General features: G+C 38.2%; 1 protein-coding gene across 3 annotated transcripts in view; it reads left to right on the forward strand.

The window, feature by feature from the left end:
• Arhgap6 (Rho GTPase activating protein 6) overlaps positions 1-18,812 on the forward strand; it is a 468,763-nt gene that overhangs the window by 400,100 nt on the left and 49,851 nt on the right. For all 3 annotated transcript variants that reach the window (XM_074063388.1, XM_074063389.1, XM_074063390.1), the window contains exon 3: positions 11,178-11,249. In XM_074063388.1, the coding sequence (XP_073919489.1) occupies positions 11,178-11,249 (72 nt within the window). The remainder of the gene's footprint in view (positions 1-11,177; positions 11,250-18,812) is intronic.

Raw genomic sequence — 18,812 nt, forward strand, 5'->3', positions numbered from 1 at the left:
GGGTGCTATGTTCATGGGTCAACTGGCAGAAGTTTTTAGGAGTTACCAAGACTTAAAGTCTATGGCTTATGGATATTTTTATTGCCTTCTTAATTGTTCATTATAAAACAATATCCATCAAAACAAAGCATATAGAACTATTCCCCTTCCATAGGTCAAAAATCACACTCAGAATAAGCACATCATTTTCTGACTCTACTTTTTTAAATTGAACGACAAGCTTTAGCTTGAAAATAAGTAATGATGAAAACCCATAATTGGGGGTTTAATTTTCTTGAGTTAACAGTCCAGGCTATTTTTTGAGATAAGTAATTTTTACTCTTTTCTTCTCCTACCTACTTTCCTTTACACTGCAAGAAAGAAATGTAGCCTAAAGAAATGCCTTCCCCACAGCCACTTCTTCATGCTCTATTTAAAAACTTCTGTCTATGCAAAAACAGTATCTACCTAGACTAAGTTAAAAAGTATTGTTTTCCATTTACAGACTGTGTGATGAAAGGTGCAAATTCAGAAGCCTAGAAAGATAGGTTAGCTCCTAGCTTATGCAGACAGCAACAGAACGGTCCCTTTGGAACATGTGCTTATAGCTTTTTAAAATCTTTTTTTAACTCATAGAACTTAAATGTGGAAAAAAAGACAGCAAGTAAGTGATCCTTCTAAGGGCACAATTTTATCGTGACCAGTTGTTGCAGTAAGCAGTGATTACAAAGAATGCCTAGTTAAGGAAAAACCATAGTTCAGCTTTTAAACTGATGGCATCCAAACCATGAGACCAGTTTCCCTATCTCATGTTTTGACTGAATGAGGAGACGTGCTTAACAAATCCAATAGCTTAATGATTTTCTGTAATAGGAAAATACTTGCTTTGAGATTGAGTGTTATTTTTTCCACCCAAATATCACAAAGAAAAAATTTGAACTAATTACCCTGCCAAAATAATTTACACAAAACGGAAAATGTTTTTTAGTGTTTAATTGAGCTAGAAGAATGGTGACCTCCAAAAGTTGACTCTTATTACAGCAGTGAGAGATTCACAGAATGTTCTTATTTTCTGACCACAGCTTTGTTAATTTCACCACCACTTCAACATGTAAACTATGGGGATTAGTCCATTTCACAAGTACTTTGGGGAGCCTCAACTCTAAAGAGAGGCCTCTTTATTGCTTAAGAATACTATAAAACATTTCCCTCCCCAGAGAAATGTAGAGGCTTTGGAAACACATTTTGGACATCTGAGCTCTCGAGGTACTAGCAAGGACAAAGAAACAGTGTTTAATTCAGTGGAATTTGTATTGCGAGAAATGATCCGGTCACCCTGTTCCTACTTGCCTTCTATGTCAATTATGGTTTATGGAAGAGTGACTAAAGATAAGGTGATCTACAAATGAAAATTTTGATGATCTATTTATTTGGCTAAATAATCAACACTCTATAATATGAAAGATTTCTTGAAGATGACACACACACACACACACACACTGAAACCCAGTTTGGGTTTGAATACATTGTTTTGACTTTTCCATCTAGGTTATTTCCTTCCATAATTCATATTTGCCACTCTCTTGAGCCTTTGTTACCACATAAGGAACTATCCACTCCTAAATTTGTAATACTCTTATCTTCTTTTACCAACAGAATAATTACTTTGATAAAGAGTTGAATTGCTCTGAATAAAACATTAAGAGAGTTGATATAATGAGGAAGAAAGGATTTCCTAAACTAAATAGTCACCATGTGATTGATTTCTTGGAGGAAACTACCACCAAAATCCAAAGACCTCTGAGAAGGGTAATCCTTGCAGATTGAGCTGAACATTAGCTTTTGCGAGCAGAGTTGGGGAAGCCTTCTCTCATCTGTCATAGCACCCAGTAAGTGAGTTCACAGAAGCATTTTATTTTGTGTAAATTAGGTTTCCACACATCTAACTCTAACACTGAACTCAGAGTTCCTCAAAGGCAGAGATTGCTGCCCATTTGTCAAGGTTCTTAGCACAAAGCTCAGTCTACCCTACAATGTGTGCTTAAACAGTGTTAGGTGGATGAAAGGATAGACAGATGGGTGATGAGCAAACTTTCTAAAGAGAAGAAGACATTTAAACAGGTAACTGTCATAGTGTAATATTCCAAGCCAAGGAGATTGATCATGTGCCGTATCACAGCATTCCTGGGCATAGAATCCTTGCATTAGGGTAGAGAAATAACCCCTGCTTTGGTTCCCTTCCTAAATCTCTGGAGTTCACCCTTGGTTGACTCTTAGGCCAGAGCATTGCAGTGATGCTATGGGTTCACCTTTCATGGGTACCTACTTCCCCCTGTCTATCAGAGCTGCTGTCCCTTCAGTTTTTTTGGGATGGACTTTGAAGATGAAGCAGAAAACTCAGGAAAGTAAAAGGGACAATTTGGAATTCATTCTACTAAGGGTCAAAGTAGTATCCAGTCTTCTTTGCAAAAATAGATTTGACTGGGATTTTGGCTGCCCTGCTCTCATCAGTCCCTATCAGTTTTCCAATGTGGACGTACTGGACCAGTTTAATTTACATGGTTAAGATTAATCATTGGAAAACACCAGCTGTGGAACATGGGCACAATGAATGGCTCCCTAGTGTGAGAAGCCATTCATAATATAATAGCTTTGTTAACCTGAAAACCTGCAAAAGGGGAGGTAGGTGAGAAGAAATAATGAATTTTAGTCTTAGTAAAGGATAAAATATAACATTAGTAAATATTTTATGAGATATCCACAGATTGCATAACTCACCAAATTCGTGTTCATATATACATATACATGTATATGTAAATATATGTTATATTTTATTTTAAATGCAATATTTTGGTTTATTAGACAAGGCATGGTAACTTAAAAATAAACAACTTTCTGTAGTAGTCAGTGCTCTTGGATGCAAATGAAAAATACAAGATCTGGTTAACTTAAGCAGAAAAAAAAGGATAGGACCTAAGATTTAGGAGGAATTTAAGACAATCTAATCAACCACCTGTGACATCATTACCAGTGCCATAAAACCAAATCCGGTAAAAGCTCTTAGCTGTCTGCTCCCTTATGAACTAACATGCTTCATCAGAATGACAGCCATAATGGATGTTTTATGTCAGCTTGGTCACATCCCTTTCTTCAGATTAAGAGATGAGAATAAGAAATTATTTCCCTAGTTTCAGCCAGGTCAGAGACTCCTGCCTGTGAGTCGCCTTCCTTTCTACCATAAAGTTGAGTTCCCAATTCTGTGAAGCACTTCAATGAGCCATAGCAGGCCTCCATTTTCTCACATGCTTGACAGATGAGTTTACAGCCCTTGCCTGAATACAACAGGTACCTGGGAGAAAAGGCTTAATTTTTTTTTATTAGATTTACAGAAAAGTTACAAAATAATACAGAGTTCCCTATGTATCTCACTTGGTTTCCCCTAATAGTAACATCTTATACAACCTTATAACATCTTATTTGATATATTTGTTTATATTGCTATAAACAAAAGTATAGACTTTATTCATGCTTTAGTTTCCCCACTCAAGTCCATTTTCTGTTCCAGGATCTCATCCAGGATACTACATTGCATTTAGTTGGGCATCTTTAAAAAAAATTTTTCACATAATAAGTGTATCTCATCTCACATAGCTTCTGAAAATAGCATAGCTTGATTGTTCTGGTTCAGGGGCGTTCATGAGGTTGCAGTCCAGCTCAGATGGGACTGCAGTCATCTGAGGGCTAGAATGGGGCTAGAGGATCAGTGTTCAGGCTCACTCATCCAGCCATTGAGGCTTTAGTTCCTCACTACTTGGCCTTTTGCATAAGATTGATCATGACCTGGTTTCTGTCAGAGTAAGGGATACAAGGCAGAGAGTACAAACAAGATGGAAGCCACAGTGAATGGTGTTTTTATAGAAGTAAGTTATTGCATTGCTGAATAGTTACTTTTGCTGACAAAACAACCTTCTTATAATATTGTTCTAAATCTTTGTTCCAGCCCATGGAGGGCTAGCCTACTAAGTCTCTTCATGCACCATTTTTAGTCCTCTAAAAAAAGGGATTAAGATGTCTCCTGAGTCTTCCCTGAGTGCTGCTCAGCATCCATTCATACCACCATTCTCCACAGATGCTTTTCCATACCAAATCTTGTCACCCAAAATGAGGAAAAAGCCCTTCATGTGAAGAAATATAAGGCTCTTTACTGAGGGAACGTGCTTTATTCCCCCACCTGTAGTCTTAGAAATTTGGTGGAAAGATAACTATGGAAAGACTTCCATTTCTTCATGAATTGAAGGAAATTGCTGTTGTGCCCAAAATTCAACCTGATATTTAAAGGTTCAATAACTTGTAAACCTTTTTCATATTGTTCTGTTTTAAACAGAATTGAGATTGTTATCAATTGAGCTTGGTGACCAGGGAAAAATGTGATTATTATTCACACTCTTTTGCTTTGGGTGCATAGCTACCCTTTCAACAGAATTATGCATAGACCAGTGATTCTCAGCCATGGGAACATTTGACAATGCCATGGGTGTCACAGTTGTGAATGGGTGGATGCTCTGCCATCTACTAAATGGAGGCAAGGGATGCTGCTAGATAGCCTATGATACAGGACAGTTGCCCACAGTAAAGACTTACCTGACTCCACATGTCACTAGTGCCCAGGCTGAGAAACCATGGCACAGACTATACAATTTCTAAAGGACCACTTACCATTCTTTTCCCATGCCTACTTTTATATATTTTTCTCACTTTTTCACTGAACTTCCCTCATTGTCTTTGAATTCCTTTGGTTTGCTTTCTCTGAGAGTCTATTTTTTTGGTCCAAGTAAATAGTGAGACAGCTGTGGCTGGGAAACAGAGGAGGTGATGCCAAAAAACATTCCTTCAAACTTTTCTTAGCCGAATTTAAAAAAAAATATTTGAAGAAGATAGAACCTTGCTTTTGGGCTCAAATGGAGTTATAACCTACAAGGCTGCCCAATAATATAAATGAGACACATAGCTGCCAGCTCTTCTGCCTTTCTTGAGAGGCTAAAAATCCAGATATGTCTGTGAAATCACCAAGATTTTGCATTAGGGCTCAAGTTTGTGCAATTCATCTCATGTGCTGAAAATCACATGAGCAGTGGAGGGCTGACTAGCTATTTTGTACCCACTGGGCCAGTTCCTTGCCTATAAACATGACGGCACCAGAGGAAGGCTTTGGTCCTAGTGGACATTTAATAATTCTTTCTTTATCTTCTTTGCTCACTGCAAGTAACATCTTCCCCTGTGCTAGTCAGTGTCCATCACTGTGACAAAATACCTGAGAAAGCAACTTAAGAGAGGAAAGATTTATTTTGACTCATGGTTTCAGAGGTTTTACTCCATGGTCACATGGCCCTATTGCTTTTGAGCCTGTGTGTGATGAGGCTGAACATCATAGCAGAAAGCTATGATGAACAGAACAAAATGACTCACATCTTGTCTGAGAAGAGGCAGAGAGATGGAGAGAGGAGGGGCCAGGGACAAGACATACCCTTCCAGGGCATGCTCCCAGTGACCTACTTCCTCCAATTAGGCTCCACCTCCTAGTTTCTACCACCTCCCAATAATGGCATCAAATGAGGAATCTTTAAATCTCATCCACTGATGAGGTTAGCACCCTCATGATCCAATCACTTCTACAAAACCCATCAGTTGACAACCAAGCCTTTAATACTTTAGCCTTTTGGGGGAAACTTCATATCCAAACCATAACATTCCTTTTTCAGTAATGTTGTCTCTGCAAATGGAAGGATAAAAAAGGTCTTAAATTTTCATGCCAACCTGGTAAGCTTGTGAAATAAGATGTTTACATCCATTTCCTGTGACTTCCTCACTAAGCAACAAGCCTTAGTACCTTCTTGTCCATCGTTCAGGCTGGTGTGAGGGCAGAGTGTAAGTGTGCCTCACAAACTCATGTCTACTGTTTTACAAGCACCCCCAGGCAGATGAATCTCAAACTAACCCTCAGGCTGCAGAGGCAAAGTGACCTTAGAAAGCACTTGCAGCTATTCACAATAGCCAAGTTATGGAAACAGCCAAGATGCCCCACCACTGACGAATGGATTAAGAAAATGTGGTATCTATACACAATGGAATTTTATGCAGCCATGAAGAAGAACGAAATGTTATCATTCGCTGGTAAATGGATGGAATTGGAGAACATCATTCTGAGTGAGGTTAGCCTGGCCCAAAAGACCAAAAATCGTATGTTCTCCCTCATATGTGGACACTAGATCAAGGGCAAACACAATAATGGGATTGGACTTTGAGCATATGATAAAAGTGAGAGCACACAAGGGAGGGATGAGGATAGGTAAGACACCTAAAGAACTAGCTAGCATTTGTTGCCCTTAATGCAGAGAAACTAAAGCAGATACCTTAAAAGCAACTGAGGCCAATAGGAGAAGGGGACCAGGAACTAGAGAAAAGGTGAGATCAAAAAGAATTAACCTAGAAGGTAACACACACGCACAGGAAATCAATGTGAGTCAATGCCCTGTATAGCTATCCTTATCTCAACCAGCAAAAACCCTTGTTCCTTCCTATTATAGCTTATACTCTCTCTACAACAAAATTAGAAATAAGGGCAAAATAGTTTCTGCTGGGTATTGAGGGGGGGAGAGGGAGGGGGCGGAGTGGGTGGTAAGGGAGGGGGTGGGGGCAGGGGGGAGAAATGACCCAAGCCTTGTATGCACATATGAATAATAAAAGAAAAAAAAAGAAAGAAAGCACTTTCAGCATCTCGTCATGAGCATCTGAGTTCTCCTCTTAACCACACTTTTCAAGACAGAGCCTTGCTTCTTTGAAAGAGGTGTAATGTGACTTTTATTTCAATATTCACTACCTACCAGTTCTGTGACTTGGGAGATTTTCTTAATGCTTTGATTTTCAGTTTCCTCAACTAGAAAATGGGTAGATCAAAAAGCTACTACAGTGGATTGTGTGTTGATGTATATTAGGTAATATCCATAAATATAAAATTTTAAATGTCATACAAAATTACTTATGGTAGTCCTGGTGTATATTTAGAGCTTAAAAGTTGCTAGCTTCTCTTTTCCCTCACTCTCTCACCCAGTCCATATGTGTGGCCCTACTAGCACATTCCTCAAATAGATGCCATGTTTCCTTCCCTACAGCATAGGTAGAGGTTAAGAGAACCAGTTTTAACATTAGATATTCCTGAATGCATGTTCTGAGTTTACCACATCCCAGTGTTTGCCTATAAACAAGTTATCTGATCCTCTCTTAACCTTGTTCAACACATCTGTAAAATTGGAACAATAATTGTATAGGCTACAGAGAGCTGTTGTGAGGATGCAGTAAGGTTGTGGACACTATGCACTTGGCTTATCATACTTGCTCAATAAACAGTAACTATTCCTTGCTACTGTGTGTCTGTGTCACAGGGAAGTTGAGTTGGTCAAATGAGATCACAAGTATCCAGAAGTTTACAAAAGTTAAACATGCATGAACTCTTTTCTGTAAGACTTTCTTGCTGAGTTTTCATTCAGTTAATATAATTTTTAAGCTGGTGCCATTCTTTAAAGATGATGACATTTTTTGGTAGATATTATTTCTACTGAGGAATAACATGCATGTAGCATTGTGTATAATTATGAATGGATATAAATACAGCTTGATGGGATATATTTCATGTAAGTACCAACCAAGTGGAGATATAGAACCTTCTTAGGTATTCCAGAAGGCTCCCTTACATCCCTTCTCATGTAGTATCCATCTCCCAAAGATAACCCTTATTCCTCATCTGTCACTAAAAATGAGTCATTCTTTGGACAATATTTTTATTATTATTTCTAGAATTCAACGTGGAAAATACTGTTTTATAATCCTCATTTTCTGAATTAAGAAATTAACCCTCAAAATTAAGAGTGTATACTTCAGCACTTCTGGGTTCCTTCAGTCTCAACCCCAAACCTCTTATTTCCTGTCTTTGAACAATGTCAACAAGTTCTTAGAGCTTGCTTCACTTGGAGGGAAAACAAAAGTGGCATATTTCTAGGAAGGCATATTTCTGCTCTCAGACATCTTCTAGTCTAGCTAGAGAAACAAACAAGCCTCAGAATGGAAGACCACTCAAAATCAAATGAGTCCACAGAAAGTGTGTCCTAAAGGAGCAGTCTCATGTTTTCTTGTTCTCAACTCTCCTGAAGACTCTGCTTAATACTAGTCACCCCAAAGAAGATGTCCAGATGGACCACATGTGCCATTTGTGCTTATGAGATCTCTCAGGTAGAATATGGTCTCCTCTGGCCACAGTAATGAGGACTTCCACAGTGCATGTGAAAGGACGTGCGGGGTGAGTGATCAAACCCTAAGTGACTGTTCCTGCCTTTGATCAGGATGTGTTACCCAAATTCCTCCTATAGGTCAGTTTGTCTGTAGGAAGGTACACTTACTGAAAGCAGTTAGTGCACATATACCCATCACCACTTGCACCATAAAGATATTTCTATGGGAATTAATAGTTGGGGAGTTTGAGAGTATTATAGTGATAAAGTTTGAATGTGTCTCCCAAAAAGCATGTATTGGAGACTTTATCCTCAATACAACAGTGTTGGGAGGTAGGGAATAACAGGAAGTGCTTAAGTCATGAGCACTTCACCCTCGTGAATGGATTGATGCCAATCATTAAAGAGCTTGTGGCTACACGTTCCATCTCTTTCTCTCTCACACATGATGCCTTCCACTATGCTATAACACAAGGTGGCCTGCACTAGATGTGGCCCCTCAATCCTCCAGAACTGTGAGTCTTTTAAATTTCTTTTTCATGTCAGGTGCTGGTGGCTCATGACTGTAATCGTAGCTACTTGGGAGACTCAGATGGGAAGGATTGTGGTTCAAGGCCAGACCAGGCAAATATTTCACAAGACCCCATCTCCAAAATAACCAAAGCAAAATGTACTAGAGGTGTGACTCAAGTGGTAGAGTGACTGCTTTGTAAGACTCAAAGTCTTGAGTTCAAAGCCCAGTCTTACCAAAAAAAATTTCTGTTTTATAAATTATCCAGTCTGTGGTACTCTGTTATAGCAGCAGAAAACAAACTAAGACAAATATGGAATGGCATTTTTCACACTTACTGCCCTTCAGGGAACTAGTTGAACACAAACTGTTCTATATGGTACAAACACTTAATATGGAATCCCCTTAATTAGGCTTTTTGTGCTCTGTGGGAACAGAAGATGAGAAATTCTTCACAAACTGGAGACTCCAAGGAAAACTTTTGATTGATCATAAGGGAGAAGGGAAAGGGTGAGCATTTATAACATGCAGTTCTGTTCATTTTCCTGAGGATTTGGAAAGAAAAAATGGCATACTGATGCATAATTTCACTTCATTGTACATCACTGAGCATTTTGTATAGTTACCTACTAGTATTCATCTCTGTTTCAGCAGTGAAAAAGATAGTATTTAATGCAAATAGATAAGTGTTCTTTATTGTAGGTCATTATTACCAAAAATCACACCTTGCCCATAAGGAGGCTTCAAGATGTTATTTAGAGTTTTGGAACAAGTATACATTATCCTTATAGGACTAGGTAAACTCTCATGCTGGTGGGAACAAGAATGAGCAAAACTCCTTTGAAAACTTTGATGCTGCCTAATAAAGCCTACAATTGCATGCATGCTGACCAGCAATGCAGCATTTACATATATACCCTGGGGTGACAGGTCGCAGACTATGGTGTGCACCAGAATCCCCAGGATGGTGTGTTCAAACACACATTGCCATATACCACCCCTGATTCCATGGGTATGGGCAGAACCATGGAGAATTTGCATCTCTAACAAGTTTCCAGGCAATGCTGATGCTGCCAATTCTAGAACTACACTTTCAGAACCACCATCATAGAGAGACTCTAGTATGTGCATGGAAGAAGATATGAATAGAACTTTTCGGAAACACTGTCCCTAATAGCCCTAAGGTAGAAATAACACAAATTTCCCTTCAACAGTTCAATACAAGAATAAGCTATGGTATATCCATGCAAGAAAACACTATGTAACAAGCAAAGTGAATGAATGGCCTACAGCCACCCAAAAGATCTACAGGATAAATTGGAATGCTTACTCTGTTGTTTCCTGATATCAGAGTCTTGTTTGTAAGTTTTCTTGGGTAGAATCTCCTTACTACATTTTTTTAGTAAATGTAGTAAATCTTCCTTTCAATGTAGTAATCCTCCCTTTAAACATAAGTTACCTTACAGCATAGGTTGCATCTCTGTTATTTGGTCAGAGTGTGGATTCCTGACTCACATCTCCCACATGTTAGACTGACAGCTATACAGTCCCAAAATAAATTAAAGCAGTGATGAATCCCAATATATTAAGATGACAACACAGGAATTTGATTGCAGCTGCCCATTGAGATGAGTGATATCTTTATTAATTGGTGAGTTAAATGGATATATTAAGTACATTTCTTGTAACTAGCAGATGCTAAAAGAAAATTTTGCCACTTATAATAGTGAAAAATTAGAAACAACCCCAAAATCCATCAATGGGAGAATTATTAAGCTGTAATACAGCCTACCATGGAATACTATGCAGCCTCCACAAAGAAAGTACATCTGAAGTTATAAGCATGTGTCAGGATGCTCATTAAGCATTTCATACTTTGGTTAACTTCTTACAACTATATGAAATTCTCTTCCTATTTATGAGGACACAGAATTCTCCAAAATTACACAGTGTGTAAATGATGCAGCAATACTTAGACCTGAGTTCTGTGGACTCCCAAATCATTTCCTTATCCAGTTATATGATACTAGCTCATAGATACCAAAGCAATATGTACTGTGGACTGTTGTGGAGATTTGGTTCATTGTATAAGCATGAAGAACAGGAAGAGACTTATGTAATTACAAAAGCTAACATGTTAAAGCTAGATTACATCCAAAGAGGGAGGTTTCTGGTACTTTTCACGACTGAAAGAAAACTTAAGAGCACATATCAAGACTCTGGTTATATGTGATATCCAAGTCAGGGGTTTTCATGTATTTTCAGAGCTATTTCTCTGTTTAAAATGTCAAATTATGAGTGAAGTAAGAAAGAAGTCATACTTTTGCTCAAATTTAATTATTGTTAATGTAAAATATCACTTGCATGCTTATTTTTATAATTTCTTGTTCTTTTAATGTTTACAGATGGACAAAAGAGAAAGAAATCTTTGAGAAAGAAACTGGATTCACTAGGAAAGGAGAAAAACAAAGACAGAGGTAAAGGACAAAATAACTAGAGCAATTGTATCTTCTTCCATGGAGCATAATGGTTGAATTTGGTGGAGTTTTTAATTGTATAGATTTATATAGTTCAATTCTATTACGTAAACTAGATTTCTATGATGGAATGTCATTAAGAGCTGTTTTGGGGCTCTTCTTTGCTTGAGTATCCCTGTGCTGAATTGATGAATTCAGCTGGTTTAAGCACAGTGTGACTTCGGCCAACTTTATGGTTACCATTATTCTGGCTAATCAGCTATGCATAAAGGGTCCAGTAGCCACAGACAGCAACACTAATGTTAGCCAGCTGTCTGGCAAATCCAGGCAGGGCTAGTTGAATGAGAAAGAGTTTGGATTCACCTACCAAGTCTACTGAAAAGAAAGAGTCTGACCCTCATGGTTTACTGAAGGTGGGCTATTCTCAGTATTTTTATGTTAGATCACAATATGCTTAGTTTTTGCCTCGTATGTTTTGGGAACTGCTGACTCTCATCATACTGTTTTGTGTCTCCTTTTATGACTACTTAGGGAACTGACACTTTAGTCACTCTTTCAGAAGTGTTTGTGGTCTGTGTTAACTAATATTCTTTAGTTAGAATAGGTACCTGGGCCTCACTAGCGCAGTCCATTTTTTTGTGACTAGTGTTTATAGTCTCATATGAAACGATTGCTGAATTGTGTGGTGGTATGAATGTGTGTTCATTGTATGTAACATACTGAATGAGTGTTCAATGAGCACAGATGTATGTCTCACCCTGGAATTCTTCTACATAATGATTGAATTTCTGTTTGAAAAGTAATAAAAAACAATGAAAGCAAGGGTTTTAAAAATGCAGTGTGATCATTATTGGACAAGACCTATTCCACACCATTGATACCAATCTCTATCCCAATGGTGTCTCACCCTTGGTGCTATTAACACTTTAGACTGGAAAAATCTTTGTGGTGGGGGTTGTCTTGTGCATTGTGGGATATTTAGCATCATCCATGGACTCTCCTCCCTGGATGCCAGTAGCACTGCCTCCAACCAGAATATCTTCAGGCATTTCAAATGTTTACTTCAAATTGGAGAAAAGAAGGTGAAATTGTCAATGTTTCCTACCCTGACAGCACAATAGAATAACTTGTGCAACCTTTAAAAGTTCTAATGCCCAAGGGCTAAGAGTGTGGTTCAGTGGTAGAATGCTTGCCTGGCATATGCAAGGCCCTGGGTTCCATCCCCAGCAGCATCCAAAACAAAAGAACAATAAAAAACCCTAATAACCAGGAAGTATCTGTATGAGCTTCTAATATGCAACTTCTAACATGAGAACTGTGATCCATATTCACAGTATCCACTCAACAGGGCAGAATTTGTTGGTATAATAATGAAGGCAAGGGATTGTCCAGCTACATATCATTGTCTGAAAGATAGCATTATATTTAATCATTTCATGTGTTACTGATATTGATTCTATATCTATATTCTACATTGATATCATATTTCATTGGTTGATATGTTTTTTTAAAAAAGCATTGCTCTTCCAGAGCTTTTGCTCATTTTATTTTTTGCATTACAGCACTGACTTGTTCTAGATTAGAACAATCCCATGTATGTATAGTGTATTTAAGGGGTCCTTCAGGTTGGTACAGTAGTCCCTTCTTATCACTAAGACATACAGTTCAAAGATGTCCCACGCTTGCCAGAAAATGGATAGTACCAAATCCTATGCATAGTATGTTTTTTCCCTATTCATACATACCTCTAATAAAGTTTAATTTATAAGTTAAGCACAGTAAGAAATTAACAACAATAACCAAAATATCTAATTATAACAATATACTATAATAAAAGCCATTTAAAACTTATGAATTGCTTATTTCTGGAATATTCCATATAATATTTTGGACTGCAGTTGACTGTGGGGAACTGAAACCATGGAAAATGAAACTCCAGATAAGGGATACTAATATATTAGTTGTATTCTCTTTTAGAGTTGCTTAAGTCTAGCCAGGCACCGGTGGCTCACGCCTGTAATCCTAGTTACTCAGGAGGCAGAGATCAGGAGGATCATGGTTCCAAGCCAGCCCAGGCAAATAGTTCACGAGACCCTATCTCGAAAAAGCCCATCACCAAAAAGGACTGGTGGAGTGGTTCAAAGTGTAGGCCCTGAGTTCAAACCCCAGTACCCCAGTACTGCAAAAAAAAAAAAAAAAAAGAGTTGCTTAAGTCTAGGATAATCTCGTTAATATTTGGATTGAAGGAAATCCTTATAGTGTAGACATTTGGTGATTCTTTAGAAAGTATCAATTCAGGTTAGACTAAGGAGAATGAGCATTTTCTCAGGAGTGGATAGATGTTTGCATTCCCTCAGCGGGAGATGTGTGTGTGCTTGCTCATATTGCATACAAAACAGCAAAACCCAAGAATGTGAGTGAGCAGGGAAGGAAGGGCCAGGGAAGTAATTGACCACTGTACACTGGGCCATGATACATTTTCCAGACCAAATCATATTTATGTAAGCTCAGTCAAAGTCTACCACTATTCTGTACTGCCACACAGGGACCTGACTGGAAAAAGGAAGGCAGTTCCTGATGGTTCCAAAGAAAAGACACGTCACCCATACAACTAAAGGGAGAAAGTATAAGACTTCATGGCAAAAGAGGTTTGATTTTTATAAAGTAGTTTGATTGATGTTTAAAAAACAAGATATCCTAGGCTTAAGTGAAAAGTGATTACATGACATCTTTTGTAAACATGAAACCCTGTCCATGTCAACACCAGAACCATTACGTGGACGCCTGGGAGCGTGGGGATGGTGGGGTGTTGGTCTGGCACAGCTGTAACTGGCTCACATTGTTTCCTTCCCATTGAATATTAGCATTTGGGTTCATAACAGCTGCATTTGTGAAAAACGATCATTTGAATCCAAGAGTAAAAGAAGGAAAACAGGAAACTCGAAATGACCTCTTGGGTTAGATCATCTAAAAATAAGTAGAAACAGTTTTTTGAGTTAAATTAGCCTTCCAATAAAAAGTGACTCACAAATACTTGATATACCACTATATTAATTGACTCCATCAGAAGGAATCATATCCTGCATGATATTTAATTGCCTTAAATGACATACTATATAGATCACATGACAGTCCTATGTCCCTCCTGCCACTTACACAGTGCCCATATGACTTTTGATTTACACATGGAAACTAATTCAAGGTTGACACTGGTTTGGAAAGCAATTTTCATACCAAATAGTTCCAGTTTTTTAATTTCTCTTAATTACCTGGCAACAAAAGTGTTTTTAAAACTTTCAGAACTTCAGGAAATGTCTTTCTTGTCTCAAAAAGAAACGAGTTTGGGGGTGAAAGATTAAAAACTAGCTACTTTGTTTCAGTTACTGTGCTTCCTAAACATCACATGGGGATTAGGTTTTACTACTGTGTAATTCTGGGAGATAGGAGGTCCTCTCTCCCCAGGACATTGTCAAATTATACCATATAGTCATCAACATAAAATATGGATTAGTGGGCTAGAGGCGTGGCTCAAGCAGTAGATCAGCTGCCTAGCAAATAGGAAGCCCTGAGTTCAAATCCCAACACCACCAAAAAAATAGATTATTCCATTCTGTCACCTTTTTTGTGCTAAAATCCCATCATGCCATTTTTTATGGTTACTTCCTGTCAAACCATTTCACTATATGTGAGCTGTGACATAACACTATATAAGAGTAGTTGCTTACAACTTTTATTTTTGCTTCATATTAAATAGCAAAATATGGAAATGTCATGATGAAACCCTTTATTATGTACAATTAAAATATACCAATAAAAATAGCAATAGAAAAATCAAGTATCACTGGTTTTTATCAATCTCAAAAAAAATATATTGAATGCCATCTCTGACTGCTAAAAAATATATTGAATGCCATCTCTGAGTGCTATCACTCAAGAAGAGAGAACCGTGAGGAATGTGGATCTAGCAAAGGGTAAGAAGGGGCCAGGTCACACAGGAATGTGAAGGTCACAACACAACTTTTGGTCTGCATGCTAACAACATTGAGTCACAATCAAAATGTACCAAAGAGGAGATGATGAAATGTTTTAAACAGATTGCCATGCTGCAGTGTAAGATATGAACTTGAGCTGGGGGTGACACCAGTATGAAGGGAGGAAGGCCTGTTAGAAGGCTGTTTGGAAGTTTAAGAGTAAGATAATGGTACCTTGACCTGGAGTGGGAGTAATGTGATGGTGGAAGTGGAGAGAAGTGGATGGAAACAAGAAATAACATGAGGGTGATATGACAAGGTGGTAGAGTACAAATGGGATGAGAAAAGGAGAGAAGTGCCAAGTGTGGCTCTCAGAATTCATGTTTGCCCATATGAGGAACAGAGACCATTGGAAATCTGAATAGGACCTGGTAGAAAAGATGAGGAATAAGGGATGCCTTTGGGACATCCAGACATAAGGGTGGAAGAAGTGGCTGGTGCTCAGAGGAGAGGACTGAGATAGAGGTGGCAATAAGTGTCAGATTCTGGCAAGGACAAGGTCCAGTATGCAACCAGGGAGTGGGTGGCATATAGGAAAAGATTAAAAACAGAGGAGGAGGCCAAGGAAATGTGAATACAGCATTGGATGAGTCATTTAGGAGGACAGCCAAGTCACCAGGATGATGGTAGACTGGGGGTCTAATGGTGAATCAAAACCAATGGCAATAGAAACAACAAAGAGCAGAGACAAGAGGAAACTAATAGTGGTAAGTTTCTGACACAAGTGGAATGGTAAAGGTCTGGAATTAGCAGTTGGTAACAAAGAGATGGTCCACCACCTCCCGACCCTGTGGTTCATGTAGAAGGAGAAAAGACAGTCACTACTAGTGAGGATAACAGGGGAGCAGACTCCTGAGGGAGCATGTGCTATGGATTAGAACATGATCCCATTGTCCCCAGCCCCAGCACAGTGAGTCTTGGGTAATTTCCTTATCATTTTTTTAAAAAAGCTATTATCAATTTTAATAACTTCTGTCAATGTGAAGCATCTGTGGTTTCCTTTTTTCCCCTCACAGAAGAGGTTTGAATTCACGGGTGCCCAATGCTTTATTTACAAATAAATAAGGGGTTTCCTCAATAGAATTGTGATGAGTCTTCAATTTCACAATAGTCATATTTTTAAGAAGAAATAATTTTCAAGTATCCCTCCTAGAATTTTACAGATACTACAAATACTGTAGCACAATTTACAAAAATAGTGGGGTCTCCTTTGGGAAGCTGTGAGAGTCACCAGAGAAAGCAACAAGAAACAAAAGAGGCTACATCTAAACTAACAAGAAACAAAAGAGGCTACATCTAAACTACCATAGAAAGAATAAACTCATTCAAAGAAGAAACCCTACTAAAGAGAAAAAAAAATCTGCTATGGGTAGCTGTATCTCCAGAATGAGAATAAATGAGGAACAAAAATTGGAGAAGAATGACTTCATTAATTTCATGTTTAATTTGTTATATCAATTTACAAGTACAGTGACAGACTTTCAGGCATTAAAAGTGACAGATTCAGAAGGAAACAATGTTTCTCCCTTTTTCTAGAGATGTTAGAATTTTTTTTATGTTATCTCCATATATATAACATACTTGGATCCTCTTCAACTCCCCTACCCTCTGATTGGATTTCCTTATATGGAAAAATGGCTAGGAAAGTAGTCCCCAACTTAGAGTAAATTCCTGCTATGCATATTGCCTACAAGAGCAGACATGTCACCTGATACATCAGAATGTTCTTTCTGTTGTTATCCCCTCATCCACTTCCATGTATTTTCATGTAACATCCATGTTTTCTGACTCTGCCAAACTTTTTGAAGAATATTTGATTACTTCTGCAGACAGGATAGCACAAGTGCACACCCTTTGGTCTGCTACTGTCTCCTTTGCTTCCTAATTTTGCTAGTAGTAGGAACATAGGAATGGCTTTATGTCAGTATTGGATCTCACTACGCCATCCAAAAGAGAAACTCCTAAATTTTTTATTATAATATACCACCTACTATGTTGATAAAGCAAGCACCTCTGAAAATCCCCAAATGAGGTTAGGATTTTTTAAAAACAAATTGCATCTTTTGATGAACCAGAGATGTAGGTCTTTAAAGTAGCATTTTTGTTCTTAAAACAGACTTGGCCATTAGCCTAGTTCAGAATGTTTTCATGAATCAAGGAGGAAAACCTTTTAAAGCCCCTTTCCACCTGATTTAATATTAGTTATTTGTTTAAAGGACAAACAACCTTAGAATTATTTTCCCTTGATCTTATTTTATTAATAGGGCCTTAAAAAATGGAGTGGCTAGATTTCAATTTACTGCTGCGAGGAGACCTAATTTTGTGTCTAATAGGAATAATTCATTTGATTGAATTATTAATGTCTTTCAATATGAATGCAAAATATTGGCTATTAAAATGGCATATGAGAATCCATTGCATATGTGTACAGGTGGACTTACTGCAGAGATACATGAAGCAATTGCATATGTATCCAAATAAAGTCATAGATTTCTACATTATTCCACTTTCCCCAAGTTGTCCCTACTAGAGAATTTAGTATATCACGGGCCTCCCACCAGATATATTATAGCAGAATCTACTTCTGCATGTGGCCAGAAGGATGGTTTGAGTATAGCTCATGAGGGTGACACCCTCTCCCAGATAGCAGGAGATAGGATGTGGATCAAGGAACACAATGAAAAAAATAACTTCTTCCCAGGCTGTTCCCAACTTGCTCCTCTGCTTCTGCAGTTATCATCTCATGTAGCGCTTCTTTTATTGGGACCTTCAAAGTGTATCCACTTAACTGTATTTCAGTCTTTGCTTTAAACATTTCTCTATTATGACACATGACAGTTACTATTTTAATTATGTACATGTCTGATTCTCCACACCTCAATCTCACCCCACACTCTGAACCCCTCACAAGCAAGGACTAGACCTTTTCTAATCTTTGTAGCCCCTCCTGCATTGTAAAGTTTGACATGGCATTCAGTAAGTATTCAATCAATGCTTGTTCAATGAATGAATAAATGCAGTCCCCCAGTTCCTTGGTAGCCTTCAGGGATTTCTGAGGTACATAAATTGAAGATCACCAATTGGTAAAACAGTGTGCTCATGAACATAAAGTATTATTTACATCTTATCAAAAATGTCACATTCAGAATTATGTTCTCCAGTTCCATCCATTTACCTGCAAATGATAAGATTTCATTCTTTTTCATGGCTGAGTAAAATTCCATTGTGTACAAACTCCACATGTTCTTGATCCATTCATCAGTAATGGGGCATCTTGGTTGTTTCCATAACTTGGCTATTGTGAATAGTGCTGCAATAAACATGGGTGTGCAGGTGCCTCTGGAGTAACCTGTATTGCATTCCTTTGGGTATATCCCCAAGAGTGGGATTGCTGGATCATATGGCAGGTCTATGTTTAGATTTTTAAGAAGTCTCCAAATTTTTTTCCAGAGTGGTTGCACCAGCTTGCATTCCCACCAGCAGTGTACGAGGGTTCCTTTTTCCCACATCCTCCCCAACCCATGTTGTTGGT

The sequence above is a fragment of the Castor canadensis genome, chromosome X (genome assembly GCF_047511655.1).
Source record: "Castor canadensis chromosome X, mCasCan1.hap1v2, whole genome shotgun sequence".
In the NCBI taxonomy this organism is placed as follows: domain Eukaryota; kingdom Metazoa; phylum Chordata; class Mammalia; order Rodentia; family Castoridae; genus Castor; species Castor canadensis.